General features: G+C 40.5%; 1 protein-coding gene across 2 annotated transcripts; it reads left to right on the plus strand.

The window, feature by feature from the left end:
• The first annotated feature begins 1,226 nt into the window (after positions 1-1,226).
• SPTY2D1 (SPT2 chromatin protein domain containing 1) lies at positions 1,227-21,974 on the plus strand. 2 transcript variants are annotated; one of them, XM_071221418.1, is made up of 6 exons: positions 1,227-1,344; positions 12,160-12,274; positions 13,043-14,542; positions 16,054-16,222; positions 17,745-17,822; positions 18,754-21,974. In XM_071221418.1, the coding sequence occupies exons 3-6, from the start codon at positions 13,120-13,122 to the stop codon at positions 18,845-18,847; spliced, it is 1,764 nt and encodes a 587-aa protein (XP_071077519.1). In that variant the 5' UTR covers positions 1,227-1,344; positions 12,160-12,274; positions 13,043-13,119; the 3' UTR covers positions 18,848-21,974. The 2 variants fall into 2 exon arrangements, with proteins under 2 accessions (XP_071077519.1, XP_024414634.2); XM_024558866.4 differs by lacking the exon at positions 1,227-1,344 and adding an exon at positions 1,579-1,856.
• Positions 21,975-22,025: the final 51 nt, after the last annotated feature.

A 22,025-nucleotide genomic window follows, 5' to 3' on the forward strand; every position in this document is an offset into this window, starting at 1 on the left:
CTTGCCCAGTTAGATAATACCTAGGAACCAAGGGAGCTCATGCTTGATCCTAGATAACCACCCACCAAAGGCGTATGAAATTCAGAAGGACGAGTTGGAGAAGGAGCTGGCCCAGCAAAGATAGGAGGGAGCATGCCAGGTAGAGGGGAGCATATGGGAAGGCCCTGGAGTGGAAGAGAGCTTGGCATATAAGGAGATGTTAGAGTCAAGGTGATGATACTAAAGAAATGGGCCAGGGAAAACCACAGCAGTCCTAAAGGCCATGGTTAGGATTAAGATTTTGGTCTTTATCCTAAGAACAATGGGAAGCCTTTGAAGGATGATGCTACCCATTGAATAGAAAACCACTTGAACGAAACACAAAAATCTTAGTTTTAATTTTCTACAGATGAGGAACCTGAGATCCGCTAGTTTTTTCAATATTTGCTCCCAAGTTTCCATATAACTCACAACCGCAAGAGTGAAATATTTGTAGAGTTGGCCTCTTGCAGCTGTGAACTACCTAAAATAGGTGGGCATGTATATGACAGGCACTGGCGACCTGTACGCTAAGCTGTTCTGGGTTCCCCAGAGGGAATAGGAAAGTTGAGAATTCCAGTTCTGCCCTGGAACAAACTAATCTTGGCCTATTGCTTTGGCAGCCTTAAACGTGGAAATGTAGTGAGGGCTACAGCTCAGCATTAAACTTCAATTGGAAGAGTAAGACCGAGAAGCTAATATTTTTCACAGTTTTACTTAGATATAATTTACTGTAAAACTCACGTGTTTTAAGTGCACAATGATTTTTAGTAAATTTATAGCATAACCATCACTGCAATGCAGTTGTGGAGTATTTTCATTACACTGGAAAGATCCCTACAGTACGTTTACAATGAGTTCGGGACTGTTCCCACTCATCCCCCAGTCCGCCTAATTGTGTACTTTACTGAGTTGAGATTACCTTATAGACCTCAGATAACTCTTAAAAGGAAACGAGGACTGGACTTCCAGTGAATGTGAATATAGGGCACACAGGTCTGTATGCGAGGAATTCATGCACTGAGCAAAACACTGCCCTACGTGGTTTATTTGCCCTTAAATGGGGCAAAAGCGGTAAGTGGGTGCCGCTAAACCTGGAACGTGTGCATCTGTGTAGGAGGTGAGCACACATCATGTGCCAGGACATTATGAATAATGTGTACCTAAGACAGGACAAGTCGGTGTCATGTGCGCCTGCGCAGCTTCGGGAGCGCCTAGAAACCAGTTACCGAAATCCCCCCGCTCGAGACCTGTCGGTTCTGCTGTTCGGGCGCCGCCGTTTCAGACCTGAGCGTCCACCCGTGACACCCAGCGAACCCAGGCCTGGTAGGTAACCACCACACCCCCACCTCCCCAACACAGAGCTCGCAAGGGGTACCAAGATTGTAAGGCTACGCGCCAGGGCCGCTAGGGAAGGAGCCCTCTAACGTAGCCACACCCCGCATTTTACTAGGCCGCGTCTCCTACGTCGGTGATGGGCTTAGTCCCGCCCCCTGAGGTGATGTCATCAGCCACGTATCACGTTTCTACGTGTCTCCAAACTAAAAGAGGAAGTTACGCCAGGGATTCGCTAGTGAAGCGACAGACCTGAAAGAATCCAGGCTGCCGGAGGAGAGGGGGCGGTTAGACGGCATTGGAAGGCGCCGGAAGTGGTCGTGCTGGGGCGGGGTGGGAAAGGGGCTGGTCGGCCAGTTTACTTGGCTGCAGCTGGCCGCCTGGGTAGGGCGCTCTTTCCCTCCGCTCCCAGAACCTGGCCCAGTCTGCCCGATTCGGTCAACATGGATTTCAGGGAAATTCTCATGATAGCTTCTAAAGCACAAGGAGTCAACAACGTACCGGTAAGTAGCCGTCGGGACGCCCCTGCAGGAGGTCTTAATCTTCAAGTTCGGAATGTGTATCCATCGGGTGGAACTTAAAGCATCCGCCTCTCGCCTCCGAAAGAGGAAAAACCTGAACACCTTTATTTACTTTTCTTGGGCACGGACTTCTGGAAACTCGGGGTGAAGATGGGCTGGCGACGAGGCAGAGCCTTCCAGCGAGTGGGTTTTGTTAGCTCAGTTACCCCTGCAACAAGGACTTTGCGGTTTGGTTGTTTTAGAGTTGAGTGAGAGCTGATGAGTGGAGTCGTGCCTGGCACACAGTGGAATCTAGCGCTAGTAGTTTGTGGCTTCGGTATAAACTTCTGCCCAAAGGTTGGGAGGAAGCATGTATACTGGGAGATAAGGGGTTTTAGATACTTGGCCTGATATACTTTTGGCTGATTTTCCGCCGATTTTCGGGTCAAGCATTTAGTGATTTCCCTAACAAGTTCTCCTGATTTGTGGCTCCACCCACTTAACAAATGGGGTGGTTAAATTATCTCCCAAGGATCACCTTTTGTGTTGAGAAGAGAAATTGAGCGGATTCCACGAAGTCCTTGGCTAACAGCGTGAGTGAGCTAGTTTTAGCTTCCGTTTACTTGTGGCCTTCCAGATTTGTCTTTGTTTGAAATACAGGTTCCATTTCCTCAAGTAATGTTTGCCAATTCGCTAATCATCGCAGAAGTGGAGGGTACCGGGGTTGTAGCTGTTTTGCATAAACGAATCATTTCTGGATTCTCAGACGGTACCCACAGGACAGCTGTAAACCGAAAAATTGCTTTGTGATACCTGCGGTTTGAGCAGTGAGATGTAGAACACGTACAGCTCTCTGTTAGAGTCAGTTCAGCTGGAATTTATTGCGCCCTCACTGTGGTCTGCATTTCTTAGAATTTTGTGTATTGCAATGTGGGTTTTTTTCTCTCTCTCTTCTGTACTTGTCTTCTGATGCTGGCTCATTCTTTTACCCTTTTGAAAACATTAATCTGAAGATAGTAAAATGACTGGTAAATAAAACTGATGTCTATCAGTTTATTATCTGTCTAGCCATCTCCATCCCAAGTACTCTTAATAATCATTCCCTTCAGCCATGAGTCATAAGCTATGCAGGTTGAAGTTCTGGGCTTAAACCTTTGAAACCTTGAATAACAGAATTACTTTCTGCATCTGTACATTTCCTAGACAAGTCAGTATGGAACCTGGTAATATTGGACCTTTGAATTAGGTCCATATTTAATCCTAGATTCCTGAATTTCAGTGGAGGTCAAAAATGGATGACAATACTAACTTTGATGCCCAAGTATGTTCTGTGGAAGAATTAAAGAGTTAGTAATTTCTTACTCTAACAACCAATAGCTGCTGGGAGAAAGGCAGATATTCCTGGAGCAGAAGCAGATTTCAAAATACGTGTATATTTCAGAATATATACATTATCTATTGATCTATCTATTGATCTATCAAAAACTGGAAGCAGAAGGGAAAACCAGGTAAATTGGTGAGGTCATTTAAAATTTAATAGATGAATACAGGCATATATGAAAACATGCTTTTATCTGCCTGCCCCTCAAAAGGTTAGTAAGCCTAGAAGTTGATTTAGTTAGGAGCATTTTCCATCACACGAAGGTACATCACAAAAGAAACTGTTGAGGAATAGAGCAAGACTCCAGTTAAATTTAACCCATGATCTTGCTTCAACTTGATTCATCTAGGTTATAAGTTATATTCTTTATCAGCTCAAAGTCTTGCCTTTAGAGCACACCATCTGTGCAAACAATGTATAGTAATAGGGCCCAAGAAAATGTTTTCTTTCTACAGGATTCTTTTTCCTTTTAAGTCAACTGGAGAGAGAGATAAAACATTCTTACAAAATAATATATTTTTAAATTTTTGGACACTTGTAAAACATAGAATGTTAACACATACCTATATGCCCACACCTCATATTTAACATATATTATTTTGCCATTTCCATATTTTTAAAGAAACAAAGCCTAATTGATAGAGCTGAAGAGTCTCCCAAGCCCTGTTTCCTTTTTTAAAAATTATAACACACGGTACAGAGTAAAAGAGATTCTTATTAAACAAGTATCCTCGTAAACCACCATCCAAATCAAGAAACATCATTTCAAGCCACATACGCCCTGCTGGACGTTAACTTTGCTGACTAATTGGTATTCTGAGAACTACAGAGTTTGCAGTCATTGGCAGCGATAGCGCCACCCCTCTCTGGTGCGTAGTTCATTTTTCCTTTCCAGCCATCTCCCCGACCTTCCGTTTGACTCAGATCCGACCTGAAGTTCAGAGTTAGTCTTCATGGTTCCTGTGTCAGACCTTCCCTACAGAAAGACACCGCTGGTGATGATTAGAGTAAAATCCAAGGGAGGCTAAAATCTAAAACACCTGGAAAGCCACTTGGACCTCTTTGCAGGGCTTTATTTTCAAGAGATGTCTGTTGTATCTGGCTTGAGAATCAATGAACATTTCCCTAATGGGACATCTTTCTTTTTTCTGTTGTTTCTTTTTAAAAGAATTAGTTATTTTTACAATGTTTTTGTTAAAACATAGAAAGGATTGCATCATGCCTAGAAATAGTAGGCACGCTGTATTTCCCAGTGGAAAACTGAGTACAGAATAACAGCTGGTCAAGGTGATGTAACCAGTCATTGTCATTAACTCTGTTTATATTTAAAGGAGAAAAGACATTTTTCTCCCTGTCTTCCTCTAGGAAAAACAAAGCAGTTGTCTTATTTTGATAGAATAGCTTAGCATATGGATTCTCTAGGTTTCAAGTAGCTATAATTAATGGCTTGTAGTGCATGGTCTTTATCACAGCGAGAGTGTGAAAATTATCCCAAACAAGATACCACAGCTCTGATGTGAACCTCACACCGAAAGTAAAGGGGAAGCCTTTATGTGGTACCAGATAATGTAAAGATGTGGGGGGCTGTTGCCCCTTAAGGAGAAAAATATAGGTACTGAAAATGGAGCCAGGAAGTTTAACTGGGATGGCAGTTACAGATGTCTTCAGGGAACAGGTGGGTATTGTAAATTCTTGAAGTAGTCTCGATGTAAAACGATAGGTGCCAAAGCTCCACGTATTCGAAAGAAGCCTGCCCTTTATTACAATAGTTGCATTTCCCTTTAAAGAACGGTATGGGCCAACAAAGATGCTTGTACAGGCAGTGACTTTGTAACCCTTGATCTGTTGGATTGGCCAAAAAGTTCATTCAGTTTTTCCCGTAGGATGGCGGCTCTGGTAGTGCTTAGTTGTCTTTAACTTCATTTGAAATGATTTTGTTGGATTGTATTGGGACAGCTGTCATATCAGTGTGCATTAAAAAAATTATCAAAATTGGTGAATTTTTTTGTGCAGCCATTTTAATATTGAAGATGGAAGAAGATACCCAACATTTCCAGTGTATTATGCTTTATTATTTCAAGAAAGGTGAAAACACAACTGAAAAGCAAAGAAAAGATTTGTATATGGAGGAGGTGCTGTGACTGGTGGAACGTGTCAAAAGTGGTTTGCGAAGTTTCTTGGTACTATTGACATTTTGGCCAAATAATTCTTTGTTGTGGGGCTGTCTCATGCATTGGAAGATGTTTAGCAGCACCCCTGGCCTCTGCCCACTAGAAGCCAATAGCGCAGGGGTGTCAAACTCAATTTCACCGGGGGCCACATCAGCCTTGCAGTTGCCTTCAAAGGACCAAATATAATTTCATCTCGTAAACAGTTAAGGAGTAGTTACATTTATATGGTTCTAAAATTATTTTGGCCCTTTGAAGGCAACCACGAGGCTGATGTGGCCCCCAGTGAAAATGAATTTGACACCCCTGCAGTAGTGGGGGATACCCAACATACTCAAAATATCCAAATCAATAAAGTTATTTGGGAAAATGAAAAGTGCGTCTTTTATATTATGGAAAAAACTAAATGGACTTTTTGGCCAACTGAACACAATCAGTTATAACTCCACTCTGGGATCTCATGACGACTTACCCAGGGCCTGGTGCAGCTTTGGATTTCTGGCTTCGAGCAGTATTTCCCAACCAGTATTTTAGGTTATTTCCTTCATCATCATCACCTAGATAATCTCTTTCTGAATAATAATGGCAAAAGCAATATTTATAGTACTTACTCTGTGCTAGGTGGCACTGATCTAAGCACTTTATATACATATTAATTAATCACTGTAATAACCTTATAAGGAAAGTTGTTTTACAGATGAGGAAACTGAGGCCCAAAGAGATGGAGAAACTTGCCCAGAACCACACAGCTAATGAGTAACATGGCAGACTGGCTCCAGAGTTCTTGTTCTTAATCTCGAGCCTTTGTTGAATGAGGAGAATGTATTAGATACAGGGTGGAAAGGAAGGTTGTCATCTATACAGCCTGAACCACTGAACCCACCCAGCTCCCTATCCCCAACTAATATAGTCTTAAGCAGTAATCCAGTTGGTTTTATTTATGACACTTCTCAGTATATAGTAAAGTCTGATGGGAGAGAGATTTAAACAGCATTTGAAACTGATAGAGAAATTTTCAGCCCATTAGGGATAGTGCTTGCCTGATTAACAGAAAGGGCGTGAGGGTGAAGGAAGATAAGAGAAAGTTCAGTGGTGGATCTGAGGTAATGGCACTGTCCAAGAGACAGATGGAAATTAGGGAGCGGCCTTTAAGATTGAGGTTAGAGCCCTGCCTGGTGTGGCTCAATGGGTTGGGCATTGTGCTGCAAACCTAAAGGTTGTGGGTTCTATTTCCATCAGGGTACATCCCAGGTTGGGGGCATGCAAGAGGCAACCAGTCGATGTTTCTCTCTCTTCCTTTTTCCCTCCCTTCCCCTCTCTCTAAAAATAACTAAAGTCTTTAAAAAAAAATACTTAAAGAAAAGATTGAAGTTAGAGCTAGAGATATAAGTGTTGGAATTAAATTAGAAGTGAGGCATGTTGTGGTGGTAACACTCTTAGACCCGCGTCAGACCTAAATACGAATTCACAACTGTCTGCTACAAACTGGAAGTGCATGGTTGTCCTACCTGGGGCATTTCTAATAGTGAGGTTGGACTAGAGGCTCTGAAGTACCTATCTGATATTACATTCTATCATCAGATATATTATAAACACAGTACTAGTAAATTGTACATTTAGTGCAATAGCAACTTGAATAGCAAGTTTTCTAATTGTTTTATTTTCACCCTCTTAGCTACCCAGCTGAGCATGCATGGTGCAAACCATTGGTTTTCCAGGCCTTGCATTCATTCCCTGACTATGATATTTTGAGATTGTAGAAATTGTGTGGTTATTAAAGATATATTCTTTGAATATTCCTAACTCTTCATTCTAACCAATAATAGATCTCTAACGTAGGTAAAACCATCAGGAAATTTATGTCTTCTGCAATTACAACAATATGTTATCTCCTGAGTAAAGAACAGCTTTCAAGAAGGGATTGACTGTTGGTTCCAACATATTTGGTGAACACATATTTCCAGACTGAAAGCTCCTAAAGAAAAAGCTTCCTTTTTTAATTTTTTTATTGAATTGATGAGGTGACACTGGTTCACAAAATTATACAGGTTTCAGGTGCACAGTTCACAACACATCATCTGTACACTGTATTGTGTGTTCACCACCCCAAGTCAAGACTCTTTCCGTCACCATTTATCCTTCCCATACCTCTTCCATCTCCCCCCCAACCCCCTAATTTTCTTAATATGACTGTGGCAGTATAGTCTCAACACAAGGAACACATGTTTTAAAATTAATGTCGTCTAGGTCTGTTGGCTTTAGAATTACAAATCTTGGCAAAATCTCATGCTGTATTTAAATGGCATAAGCTTCACTGTTGTGGATCATTCATTGGAGTCCAGCAGAATGACTGGGTTGGCTTACAGTATAATAAAATGAAAGAAACTCTTGTCCAGCTGCTTTTCATGGAGCCGAAACAATGAAGCAGCCTGGTGCCTTGAATCAGATTCAGAATTGGTGGGGACATCTTGATGTGCTGCTGCAAGAGCTAAATGCGACCATCTGATGCAGGGGAAAGTGCCAAGTGGTTCTTCTGCCTTATAAATAGAATATAATGTAGTCCCAGCCTGAGGCTTTCTGCAACATTTTTATTGAGATGTACGAGGGGAGACCCAAATAAACCTGGAATTTATAAACAATTGTGTATTTATTCTTACATGTTTAAACTTCAGTTTCAAAGTACTCTCCATTTGATGTAATACACCTATCGAGACTTTTTCCCACTGCTCAGAACAGTTCTTGAACTCATAGATGTTGATGCCTTTTGGTGCTTCTGCCATTTTTTGTTTCACCTCTTCCACATCGACAAAACATTTCCCTTTGAGGACTTTTTTCATCCAGGGAGACAAAAAAAAAAAGTTGCTCAGGCAAGGGTTGGGCACAGGGGTCATGCCATTTTTGGTTAAAAACTGCTGAACACTCAGTGAGGTATGAGTGGGTGCACTTGTAAATCACTCATCATGAAATGGGCAGATGTGTTGAAAGAATCTTCAAAAAAAAAAAATTCACTGAAGCCAAACAGCCTCTCACACCACCACCAGCTGGCACACTGATATAGATGGGTTCTAGAACACTCAGCTAGCGGGAGAAGCCCATACTATAAGGGGCCTGCCCTCCAGAAGATAATTCCTGTTTTGGGGGGTCCCCCATTGTAATTCACATAACCATAAAACCCACCCATGGTTTTTAGTATATTCACAGTTCTGCAACCATCACCAGTATCTGGTTCCAGACATTTTCATAATCCTCAAAAATAATCTGTTACCTTTCAGTAATCACTTCCCACCCACCCCCCTCTCCTATTAACCCTGCAACCACTAATATACTTTCCATCTCTGTGAGTTTACCGGTTCTGGACATTTCATGTAAATGAAATCACGTACCTCATGAAGCATTACATAGTGATAATTATCATAAAATGAGGTAAAATGCATAGGCCATAAATAAATGACTAAGTAGATAAGTGATTATACAAAAATATATGATTTTTTTATTTTGAAAACCTGCATTAATTTTTACTTGACTGTATTATTAAGTTTGAAAAGAGACACCTTCAAAGGCCAAGGGAATACCTTTTGGAGAATGCTCTGTAAGCTGGTTCCTAACATCCTTGAACTGAGAAATTATATTTCTCTTAATTAAAATTAAGAGATAATTAGTTTCTGTGACCATTAAATGTTTCAACAAGGGTATCATTTTAACTCTTTTGGAGTAAAAGAATATCGTAGACCTTAAAAAACGGCAATGATGTATGTCAATTTAAATGGTCGGAAGTAATTTTATTCTGTAGTCATTGTTGACTTTTCTATTACAAAAAGGGTGGTCTTCCTATTTGATAACAAGTTTTTTTTCTCAAATAAAAACTTTAAAAGAAAAAAGTGAAATTCTACACTATGTGGCTGTGGTGGTCAGTTTTGTGCTAGCTTTTGGAATTTTTTTCACTTACTGATTTTAGAAAGAGAGCAAGGGGAGAGAGGGAGGCCGGGAGAGAAACATTAATTTGTTGCTGTACTTATTTACGCATTCATCGGTTGGTTGTTGTATGTGCCCTGACTGGAGAGAGAACCTGCAGCTTTGGCGTACGGGACCCAAAGACGCGCTAACCAGGGCAGGAATTCCTTTCTGGGTGAATCCGAGTTCCTGAACACCCACCTTGTTTCTTCCTTGTGCTCTGCCTTTCCTGTATTTATGTTCCTAGTTCGTGTTTCCTCGAGTGCAGTACAGGTAGCTCTGCCTCTACCATCATTTTAGATGATGCACCAATACTTTTTATTCTAATAGCTTTTTAAAAATAGTTATATATTTTGATATGATTTGGAAAAATGTAACTAGCCGTCTAAGCTGGTCATTTCATAGATATTATTCCTGGAGGTAAAGCTGTAATAGTAAGTCACGGTGTTAGGTCTACGCATTTTCTTCCTTTTTAAAAAGATTTTATTTATTTTTAGAGGGGGAAGGGAGGGAGAAAAAGAAGAATAGAAACATTAATGTAAGAGAGGAACATTGATTGGCTGCCTCTTACATGCACCTGACCGGGACAGAACTTGCAACCCAGGCACGTGCCCTGACCTGGAATCCAATCGGCGACCCTTCACTTTGCAGGAAGACACTCAACCAGCTGAGCCAAACCCAGCAGGGCAGATCTACGAATTTTCTTAAAGTTAATAAATAACAATACAGGTGGTACACTAGAAAGAAGAAGAATCGCGACAGTGGTATATGAATGGCCGATGCTTGGTAAACACTGTGTTAAGTCGTGCCCACTGACACTGTTGTTTTCCCTTTGGGTGCCTGTGTTCAGCAAAGAGGAGCTTCCCTACTGGTCGTAAAGTCCCAGGGTAGGAAGAAAGGTGTCTGTCCTGAAATCAAATTAGGGAGTGCTTATTGCTTAATATGTAGATAACAAACCAAGCCTATTTTAAGTAATTAACACTGTGTTGATTGGTTTTCTTCTGTGGGAAACGTGCTTTGATTTGGCAGGTGAATCTATGGACTATATAGTTGGCAGGGACAGGAAAGTCTTAAGTCTCAGCAAGAAAAAAATCTACCTTTCCTCCTCTTCTGGTGGAGTGAGTGTGCGCACCTCTGCTTACGAATCAGTATATGTCTTATGCAACTCGATTCACAGGCATAGTGGTCCTTCCATTAGAAAACCGTGACCTTCTTGTCTATGTTTGAGGTTCTCGTAAAGCAGGACAGTTTTATATACCTAGTTAGGTAAGCAGCGTGCTCCTTCTCCTCAGTCTTCTTTCACCTCTAAATGTTGGGCCCCAATCCAGTATGGGAAGGGTCTACAACTAAATTTACAAAGATAGGGATTTTTTTAAAAAAGGAATCTCATTGTGACTCAGCCAAGAGGACTAGGAAAGAACTCTGGATGCTCTCTTGGGATTTCTCTGTCAGAGATGTGTCAGTCCTCGGCATTGTAATCACGCCGGATTTTCGGGTTGATTGGGGTGTGCTTCCTTGGCTAGTTGCTTCGCTGGTAGACTGACTTAGCTGGAACTTCCAGCCTGTTTCAAGATGTCTTGTGTTTGGCAGCCATATGGTAAGCATGGATCCTTTGGCTTTCCTCCAAGAATTTCATACACACTTTGGGAATCACTTTTTGGTTCCTGAGTAGCTGAATTTTTTCTCAGAGGTTAGTGTTTCTTTTTTAACTAGTACAGCAATAGGTTAAATGGATAAAGGTGTCATCTCTCTAAGAAGACAAAAGAGGGAGGGCACTTTAAAAATCTATTCCTAGCCCATAAATTTTGGGATGATCCTGGAAATGAGTCATCTCAGTCTGAGTTATTAGCTCTATTTATCATACTTCTTTAATGATAGTTACAAAATGGAAATGTTTGTCTTTCCATAGTTCAAATGAACCATATTTTAGTGTTAGTCATTTCCCGATGTGGTTACATAAAAAGTGAAGCCCAGAGAAATTCCCTCTGTGCCAGGATGTTAGTACTTTTTGGGTGGTCAGAGTGAAATCTCAGTGCTTCATGTTGTGAGCAGAACAACCTGTGTAGCCATGAGTCCCTACTAGAAAACCAGCTGGAGAGGGGTACTTGGGAAAGAACAGAGCTGTGAGTAGTCATCTTTACAGCTTGTTTGAAACGTTGCACTTTGAAATGCTTAGAGAAGAAGGCTGCTTTTATTTTAAGATTTTATTTATTTATTTATTTATTTATTCATTTATTCATTTATTTATTTATTTATTTTTAGCCAGAGGGGAAGGGAAGAAAAAAGCAAGGGAGAGAAACATTGATTGGTTGTCTCTCACAAGCCCCCAATCTGGCCTACAAACCAGGCCTGTGCCCTGATGGGGAATTGAACCAGGGACATTTTGATTAGTGGGACAACACCCAGCCTGCTGAGCCACACCAATCAGGGCGAAGGCTGACTTTTAGATCAGAATTTTAAAACAGTCTGTTCTAAGTGGTGATTGACTTTTTTTTAACCCCCAGTCCAGGTACCTTTTTGGGATAATAGCCTGAAAATAATGTTTCTCTGAATTTTTCATTTATGTATCATTTGGGTACTTACAGAGAAGGTCTGTACATAAAAATAGCCTTTCACAATCATATTTAACCTGAAATTTTATGGCTAAGCTTTAATGGGGGTTATATGATCTCAATTATTCAGATTAGGTTTTTCAGTCAACATTTAAACCCTCTCTATTGCCTGGCAAAGTGCTATATACTAACAGACAATACATTTTTTAAAGATGAATTATTTGTAACTTTCACTGTTGTTTTTTATTTTTTAGAAAAGGTATAGTTTGGCAGTGGGTCCTCCCAAAAAAGACCCAAAAGTTAAGGGTGTCCAATCAGCAGCCGTACAAGCTTTTCTCAGAAGAAAGGAAGAGGAGCTCAGACGAAAGGGTACGTTATCTATTATTGCCTTGCCCTTAGTTTTAAAGTCTTCCACCTTCACAGCTAGCTTGTACTTAGCCAGTGGATGTTTATAACAGTGTAACAGGCTAGTGGGTTTGTTGCATATGTGTGTGAGTCAACTGCATAGAATTACCTATGTTATGTTGGTCATTTGCATGGATGTTATCTTTTATTTCCTCTTCAATAAAAGCTTTTTGGGAGTAGTGACCATATCCTCTAATTGGCCATAGTAACCCCAGTAAGAGCTATTCCTTGACCTTGGTTCTGAATCTGCTTCTAACCTATTTTGTGTTTTAATTTTTAAATTATTATTGAAAGTGCTATCTAAAAGATTGAAATAGAGGCAATTTTTGAAAACCAGTAAACTCAAGAAGTAATTTTACTTCTTGAAAATGAAAAGGAAACTGACTCAATAGGTTTAAGTATTCATTGAGTCGTTATAACAACTATTAAGTGGGTACTAATGTTCCCTTAACTTGGTATATTTATTCGGTATGAGCTATTTTCTATATTTAAAGCTAAAAGCCAAGTCTCTCACTTGCTTAGTCATATAGAAAAACCCCTATGTGACCCACTTATTATGTTAAGATGACTCAGTTGATACTTGTTCAAGTGACTTCCTCATTTGATTCCTAGATGTCTTCAGACTGTATTGTTTCAAACTAAGTGTTGCTTATGTTTTGGCCACCTGCTTATTTCAGATGAACAGGCTGTTATCTTGAGATCTTGAAATGTGTTCTTTTTTGTCCCCTTTAGCCTTAGAGGAGAAAAGAAGAAAAGAAGAACTAGTGAAAAAGCGAATTGAGTTAAAACATGACAAGAAAGCGAGAGCTATGGCCAAGAGGACGAAGGATAATTTCCATGGTTATGATGGGATTCCTATTGAGGAAAAGTCAAAGAAGAGACAGGCAATGGAAAGCCACACTAGTCAGGGAACAGACCAAGAGTATGAGATGGAAGAAGAGGATGAATTCTTAGAATACAATCAAGCAGCATCAGAGCAGGAGTATGAGGAAGAGCAAGAACCTCCCAAAGTTGAAAGCAAACCAAAGGTCCCCCTTAAAAGTGCCCCACCACTCATGAACTTCACTGATCTACTGAAGCTGGCTGAGAAAAAGCAGTATGAGCCAGTGGAAATCAAGGTAGTAAAGAAAGCAGAAGAGCGGCCTATGACTGCACAAGAACTTAGGGAGCGAGAATTTCTTGAACGAAAGCATAAGAAAAAGAAACCAGAGGCAGACGCAAGACTACCTCCAACCAAGAAGGTACCCTCTCAGAAAGAAAGTGCGGGCACAAAACTTAGCAAAGTTTCTGGGGACAAACTTCCTTCTTCCAAAGGTGCTCCCCTTCCTCACGCTGAGAAAAAAGCCAGACCCAGCACTGCTAATGAGAAACACTTGGGTTTGTCTTCATCCAAATCCATGCCAGGAGAGAGGACCAAAGTAGCATCTGGCAATTGCTCCCAACCCCCGCTTCGTGCGGGCCACAACAAACCTGTTTTCAATGGGGCTGGAAAGATCCACTCGAATACTTATTCACCAGGTGTCCCAAAGACTTCTGCTAAAGGGACTCAGAAATCTGCTGCTGAGCACAAAGCCAAAAAATCTCCTCCCCATCCTAGCCATTCCAGGCCTGGGCCCATGGTCACCCCACGTAATAAGGCTAAGAGTCCAGGTGTTAGGCCGCCAGGCAGCAGCTCCAGCTCAGCCCCTGGCCAGCCCAGCATAGGGACTGCTCGGCCTACAGTCAGTTCTGGCTCCATGCCCAGGCGCCAGAATGGCAGCTCCAGCTCAGGACCTGAGCGATCAGTCATTGGGACCAAGAGGCCAGCTAGTGACTTAAATCCTTCTGGACGGACAGTCAGTGGTACCAGTGGCCCTGGACGACCCGTCAGTGGCCCAGGTGCCTCTGGGAGATCAGTAGTCAACTCTGGTGGTCCTGGGCGGCCTGTGAACACTCCACATAACCTTCGACGACCAGTGAGTGGCTCAGTGCCCACCCGGCGGTCAGTCAGTGGCCCTGGGCATTCAGTAAGTGGCTCAGTTCCAGCTGGACGGACTGTTGGTAGTTCAGGCCCTGGAAGACCAGTGAGCAACTTGGGACCTGGGCGAATAGTTAGTAGCTCAGGGCCCCCCTCGAAGCCCAGGTGCACTGTTGTCTCAGAAACAATTTCTTCCAAGAATATCATCAGCCGGCCCAGCAATGGACAGATGAATGGAATGAAGCCTTCTTTGTCTGGCTACAGATCTGCCCAAGGTAAAATTGTCCCTCGCCCTGAAAGTATCTATTTATCACTAGGAAATTGGAAAGCATACTTTTTTATATACCAGAGATACTAATCCTTCTACATGCACTTTAAAGTTTTCTTATGTTGCTAGAATCCCGATGTTTTGATTGTCTTGTGCCTGAGAGTTCCTGTAGTGATCATGACTTGGAAAAGTCTTTAGAAAGAGACTTATTTAGCGCCCCGGTGTTTATCCCTGTAATATCTCCAAGTTTAATAAATACAGCTTTGTGATTTGTAAGACAGAGGGTATATCTGCCTTATATGGTTCAGTGAATGGATTCACCTTTTCATGAGACTAAAGAGACCAGTCTTCAAGTATTGGAGGCTTGAAGCCTTTTGGTACGTCACTTATTCATCAGATGTTTGTTTAGTACCCAGTATGTGCCAGGAACTGTTTAAGACCGCCCTTGTGTTTCTGCTCCCTATAGTGAGCAACATTAAGGCCCTAGCTGCTGAACCTTTAGGAATCTCCTGTCCCAACATACAGGATCGTTGGCGGCACCTACTGGCTGCTAAGCCATAGTTTCTTCATTGTAATAATTATTTGTTAAAGCGCTTGTTAGGCACCATGGAGAATACAAAAAGAAACAAAAGATTGTCATCCATGATTTTAACTTCCTAATTGAGCTAGAATATTGGATCCCAAGCAAGGATGATTTTGATCCCCAGTGAACATTGGCAGTGTCTGGGGGCTGGGGATGCTACTGGAATCTACTAGATGGAAGGCAGGGATGCCACCATTGTCCTACAGTGCATAGTACAGCCTCCTCCCAACAGAGAGATCAGGCCCAAAGTGTCAGTGGTGCCGAAGTTGGGAAAGCAGCTCTGAGCTGATGAGACGAGCCTGCAGATTAAAGTTACAGAACAACAGGAGTGTCTGTAATCAAGGACTAGAAAGCAGTTGTTCCCAGATGCTGGCCTATTGATTAATGTCAGTCTTTGCAAAATTTTTAATCAGTCTTTTGGGAAAATGACAAAAATAAGGATAATGTAGTGAGTTTTTCCTAAAGTCAGACTTTACTCATTTTAAATAATTATCCATAATTCTGAGAATCTCTCCTACTTTATTGGACTTTTTAAAAATTTAATGAAATTATGGTGATAATAGATGATAGGTTGTTACCTTTGGTGTCTTTTCCTTGTGAAATTAAAAGTTAATGATCCTATGCTATTTGTAAGTTTTTTTTTTAAAAGTTGCCAGTCTTTTAAATCCAGGAGAATTTCACTTCTCAGTAAGTCCTGGGATATACAGGAATTCTGTTCCTTGTGGGTATCGTGAAGCAGCGGGGACGGGGTGGGAATGGCCCCATGCCGTACACTAGCCTGCTGGTTCTGGTTTTGAGAATACCATCTTAATGAGTTCTCAAAATCTGTTTATGTAGAACTTTGTGGCGCTATTTTAAGGGTTTTTTTTGGGGGGGGTGGCTATTTTAAGTTTAAGTTTTAATGCTCTTATAAACAATGGCTTTTCTATTCTTAGGTCCTCAAAGGCTTCCCTTCCCTAGTGGTTACAAAAGGCAGCGAGACTATGAAGAGGAAGAAGATGATGACTATGACTCTGAAATGGAAGATTTTATCGAAGATGAAGGAGAATCTCAGGAAGAAATATCCAAGCACATTCGAGAAATCTTTGGCTATGACCGAAAAAAGTAAGGCTAAAGGAGATTTAGATACACTTTTTATTTTGAATAACTCATGCTAACAGGAGGGGCATTGAATATAATTCTTAATTAGGAATCTTTGCATGATTTAGATTTACTTCTTTGGCATTTAATATCTGAGAATTATGTAACTCAGAATTATTTGTGTAGTTCCTTGCATGAGAGCCAAAAATTATCCCTTGTCAAACAGTTGTCTCTATAAGATATATAGCTAATGTGAGTGGAGCAGCATGGTGTGGTAGAAGTAGATTGGTTTTGAAATCAAAAAGCCGTCCACAGAGCTATGTTGAAAGCTGGTCTGATCTGACAGCTGCTTTTCTTTGGTGTTACAAACTTTGCGCTTAAGCTTCGTCCCTGGACAGCAGTTGTCATTAACTGCTAATGCTAATCAATAGCATTAACATTATCTGGGAGCTCTTAGAAAGTAGGCTCTCAGGCCTCACGTCAGATCTCCTGAATCCAAATCAGCTTTATAAGGTTCCTAGGTGATACACACATTATAGTTTGAGAAGCATTTAAAGAAAGATCAGGATTTGAATGAAGGTTCTACCACTTGCTAGCTAGGTAAACTCGAGTAAATTATTTTATATAAAATGGCATTTGGAAGGATTAAATGAGGCAGTGTTTACGTAGAACAGAAAGGCTGTATCATAGTGCCTGTCCATCAACAATTACTACCTCCTTCAAAGCCATGGAAAAGAGAAATGCAATGGCAGTCCTAAGTTTTTTTGTTTGTTTGTTTGTTTGTTTGTTTGTTTTAAGACATTTCGTAGAAAAAAGAACTGGATTAAAAATTAGATCTAAAAATCTAATCTAGCCCTGACTGGTGCGGCCCAGTGGGTTGGGCATCCTGCAAACCAAAAGGTCACTGGTTCGATTCCCAGCCAGGGCCCATGCCTGGGTTGATGGCATGCAAGAGGCACCAATCAGTGTTTCTCTTGCACATCGATGTTTCTCTCCCTCTCCTCCTCCCACTATTCCCTTCTCTCTAAAATAAATAAAATCTTCAAAAAAAAATTGTCAAAACTAGTAACTTTTAAAAAATAAAATAATAAAAATCTAATCTATGTAGTGCCATCAGAGCTATATGTTCTTGGCCCAACCTATTGACCTACGTGCTTCAGTCTATGTTCTGAAAGGCCTCTCCTCCCTCCTGATGGCATGAAGTTCCTGTGACACTTACACAGAGTAATTTCCACATGTATTGTGCTTTTAGGACTTTACTGTAAACTATCATATAAGTAGAAGTGAGTTGAGAGTAAGCATTGTTGGTTTGGTACCTTCCTCAGCATTGGATTCAGGAAACTGGGAGTAGTCAGGGCTCATTTAATTTGTCTCAGAAATCCACTTCTACTCATCCTCTGCCCACTCTACGCCCCGCCAAGCTAGGAGGAGTACTCCTAAATGTGTTTGATTTAGTTATAAAGATGCTGATTTTAAAAACAGGATTTAGTTCCTTTAAAAAATTGAATTTTTGTTTTTTAAAACAATTTTGATTTCCTCTTTCCAGATACAAGGATGAAAGTGATTATGCCTTACGTTACATGGAGAGTAGTTGGAAAGAGCAGCAGAAGGAAGAAGCAAGGAGGTAGGCACAAAATACCACGTTTTTATCCCATGTGTAGACATGACCTACATCTCTTTCCTGTTTGCTGCTTCATTTGCACCATTGGGAGCAGGGGCTTTGGGCCAAACAATTCTGAATTCCAGTCCTGCTTATTTGCTGTGGGGCTCTAGACAAATTCCTTAGCCTTGCTAAATCTTGTTTTCTTATTTGTAAAATGCGAACATACTGCTTTTACTGACAGATGTATGGTGAGAATTAAGACAATGTGGACAAGTTGCCTTGTGCAGCGCCTCATCCATGTAGGCCCACGAGAACTGCCGGAGGCTTGCTCTGATCCCGTTACAGTGTGTTCTTGTTTTTGTTCTCCATCCCGCTCCCTGTGCCGCTGTTGGCCTCAGGGCCCCGATGAGGGACATTAGATTCCCTCTGATTCCTGTCTGGCTACCTGATAGCAAACTCATGATAATTTCTTAGGTAGAGGTAACAAGTGAAATAATTTGTAACTTGGTAAAATACTTTGCCTTAGTCTCAACCCAGAATATTAAACCTTTTTCTCCCTCTCCTGTAACTAGGTATCAAACTAGTGTTGGGAAGGCTGAAGCACAGAATGCTATTTTTGTATAAATGTTTCTTGTTCTGTATTTTTAAAAGCTGGTGAGATCATTTCTATTTTATTACTTCATGGGAATGTTAAAGGTATTTTGTGTCGAGGTTGCACATGAGGTCTTTTCCCCACTATAATTTGAGTCAGTGGCAGTGGCTCCTGGTAAAAATATTTCTGCTAATCTGTTCTCAGTGGTAAGGCCTGGAGGCATTTTGAGTGCATAATACAGTCCATCTGAACTTTCCGTTGAAAATTCATCCTCGCTTTTTAAAGAAAGTAGTAATTTCATGTGTATTGACAACCTTTCTTTTCTTTTTCTTTTTTTCTTTTTTTTTTTATTTTTGACAGTTTGAGACTAGGTATGCAAGAGGACTTAGAGGAGTTGAAACGTGAGGAAGAAGAAATGAAATGCCGAAAGGGCAAGAAGCTGAAAAGGCGTTAGCTGCTGCTTTAATTTATTTTTGTGAAATTCTGGAGACACTCTGCTGCAAGGAAGTCCTGCCTTCTGACTGAAGAAGCCCCTTTATCATTTTAGATTTATACTTGGGTCCTAAGGAGAAGGAATGCGTACTGTATATCTTGAGCATAAAGTATTTTCAAATACTTTGCAGGGCGAAATCTGTAATGCAGATGACATCCTGCCCAGAGCGCTCTTATGAGGCAGGTGCCAGCCTTGATCCTGATGAGCTATGCACTCTAGTGTGGGGCCACTCGCAGTCAGCCGTCTTCACTGCTCCTTCGCTAGGTTAAGGAGGAGGAAAAAAGATTGTTTCTTGACTTCCACAATTCTGCTGATGCGTGTGTGGGGCGATGGCCAGCTCCCAAACTTACTTTCTTTTTACGAGGAACCTGGCCCTTCCACGAATGTTGCCAGCAATAAAGTGACCTGTCCTAATCTATATGTTTGTATTGAGAACTTGAAAATGTAGAGTAGGCTTTATAATTATCAGATGGAAGTCATCTCTGTGACTTTGAAGTAAAAAGTAGAATAAATTATATTGTATTCTGTATTCATGGATTGGATGCTGAGCATTCTTATTCACTAATTTAGGTGATTAGGCAATTAACAAAAATTCTCATGTTAAAATATAAGTTATGCCGTTTAGTAAAAGAATATTCTTTTTCAAGTTTTCCTTTCAGATTTACTGTAAAATAGATAATGTCATTTCTGATTTTTATCTAAAAATTCATTTTTATATTGAAGAAAATAATATTTTACTCAAAAATTAGAGTTGGAAGAGTAATAGTTTAAAAAAAATAAGCAAGTGACATGTGAGGCTGCCCTCCTCCCCGTCCCATCCCCCACTGCAGAGATACTTTGGAATCCCAGGTGCCCTTGTATCCCTTGATGTTAACAACTTTGCATTTTTACTTTAAAATTCCTTAGCAATTAATGGCAACAACCAAAAACTAAATTCACGTGTATCAAGAGCACCACTTTCTCTTTTTGCCCATATTGCACTTTGTTTCAAACTATGCACTGTGAAGAGATTTTTCCCCCCAGGTAGAAAAGGATGTTTGTTATACTGGGCTGTGTTCCACCTTTCTTCAAGTCCTATCTCTTAAGCCTCAAATCCAAGCAGTTGCAAATGGGCTGACTTAGGTTCTGGCTGGAGAGAAGCCAAGTCTCAAGGAAAGACAGCAACAGAAAATGAGATGACAGAGAGCATGTGTCCTTGATTGTAAATGGGGAGGGTTGGGGACAGTGGGACATACGCTTCTAGAACAGCTCTACAGTACTGTGGCTACTTTAAGCCAGTGGGTGGTGAGGATTAAGTAAGAAAAGTTGTTCTACAAAGAATCCTGACTGTCCAGTAGGTCCAAAACTTGTTTTGGTGTATTGCTTTTTATCCATCAAGCTTTCTTTACTCTCCAAGTTTGAGTATTACAGACGACCGCCATTAGCCTTCCTTCATGGGTGGGCCATGTGACCCACCCCCTTAAGACTCTGACTCATTTTGAATTGACTTTCAGACTTTGAAAGTGCGAGGGTTTAATTTTGAAGTTGAATCCAATGAAAGGTTTTGTCATCGCTAGGAATAACATCCTTTCTAATGTTCCACACAGACTGTTAATACTGGAGGCAGAAAACCCTATAAACTGCCTCTCGCCCATCTCAGATACCTTCAGTGAAGTTGATGTAAGGGTAGTGTGAGGTTCCATGTGATAAAACAGGTCGGGAACATCATTTCCTTTGTTGTCACTTAATGTGGTTTTTTTCCCCCACTTCAAAAGTTTTTTTCTTGGATATATTTTTTTCAATATTCCAACTCTTTGATATTGGCAATTACAATCAAGTACTTGTTACAGATGAAAGATTTTTGGTGGCTTAAGTTAACTAGCACTTTACTCAGTGATGTTGAGCAGCCATTTGTACAGAAAGGCACCGTCGTGCCAGCTCAAACTTGCAGACCTTGGCAGGAGGAGTCAGGTCGTGTCCTTGTGTCTGTCACTTCTGAGTGCGTTCCTTCGGTAATGTAGATGTTGGTTTTGCTATTACTTAACATCAACATTAATGAAAAGGCACCTCCATAGCTCATTTTTAAAAAATTGAGTCTTTCAAGTTAATTTTGGCCTTGTTTCCAAATCTTGCCTTCCATTTTGTTCAATTCCTGACCACTCTTACAAAAAGCTCACAAACCTTTCAAGAAACTGGAGTAGGCTGTTATTTTATCACGGTTTACAAAATAAGTGCGTGATTTTTAACGTATCCTCTACTGTTCATTTTCAGATTTCCCTAAGTCAATATTTAAAGATGTGCCTTTTATTGGGTAATGTTAATTCACGAATGTAGTAATGTTATTTCACAACTGTAATAATGTTACATGATCATGAGCGTGGTACTCTAACAGATGATGTGAAAGGAAAGTAGTTTTCATAAAACTCATATGCCTCTGATTGCACAGTCCCACTTGCTTTTAATGTCTCTACGACAAAGCAAGGGGCACTTTCTTGTAAGGCTACTTTCAGAACTTTTCTTAGTATTTTCTCTAAACTATAAATGCAGTTTATGTCCATTTGGAGGCCAGGGTACCACATGTCACAGGCAGCCTTATGTGTGTGCCGTGAAAAGGTTAAGACTGTTAACAAAAAAGAAAGTCTATGGGAACTCGAAATTTCATGTTATAATGTAATCCCCAAGATTTTCTCCAAAAGATAATTTACTGTTTTTGTATTTTGTAACTTCAAAGCAGCTATTAGTACATTTCTGAGATGTAGCAGGAGACCAAAACATGTTTGGAAAGAGAATAAATCTATGAAGAGAGACTGGTTGGTTTATTTTCAATGTGCTGAATATATCAGACTACTATTTATTTTGTGTGTGAACGTGATGAGGTAAATATTCAGGTGTTTAGTTAATAATTGAGAATGGGATATAGATTTCTTTGGAGTTATTAAATCCACCATGTCTTTTATGTAATGGACAAATCAAGTTTAGAAACATTTATAGTTTAGCTTGTTAATCTGGTGCTGTTGACCTGCAAGAGAATCTACTTTTGCATTTACAGGTGAAAGTTTTAAAATTTATGTATAAAAAAATCATAGGCATTAAAAATATTTTATTGATATTTTCCCTGGTTTGCACTTATTTACCAAAACCCATATTCCTTCTGTCATCG

This window comes from Desmodus rotundus, chromosome 5 (genome assembly GCF_022682495.2).
Source record: "Desmodus rotundus isolate HL8 chromosome 5, HLdesRot8A.1, whole genome shotgun sequence".
NCBI lineage: Eukaryota > Metazoa > Chordata > Mammalia > Chiroptera > Phyllostomidae > Desmodus > Desmodus rotundus.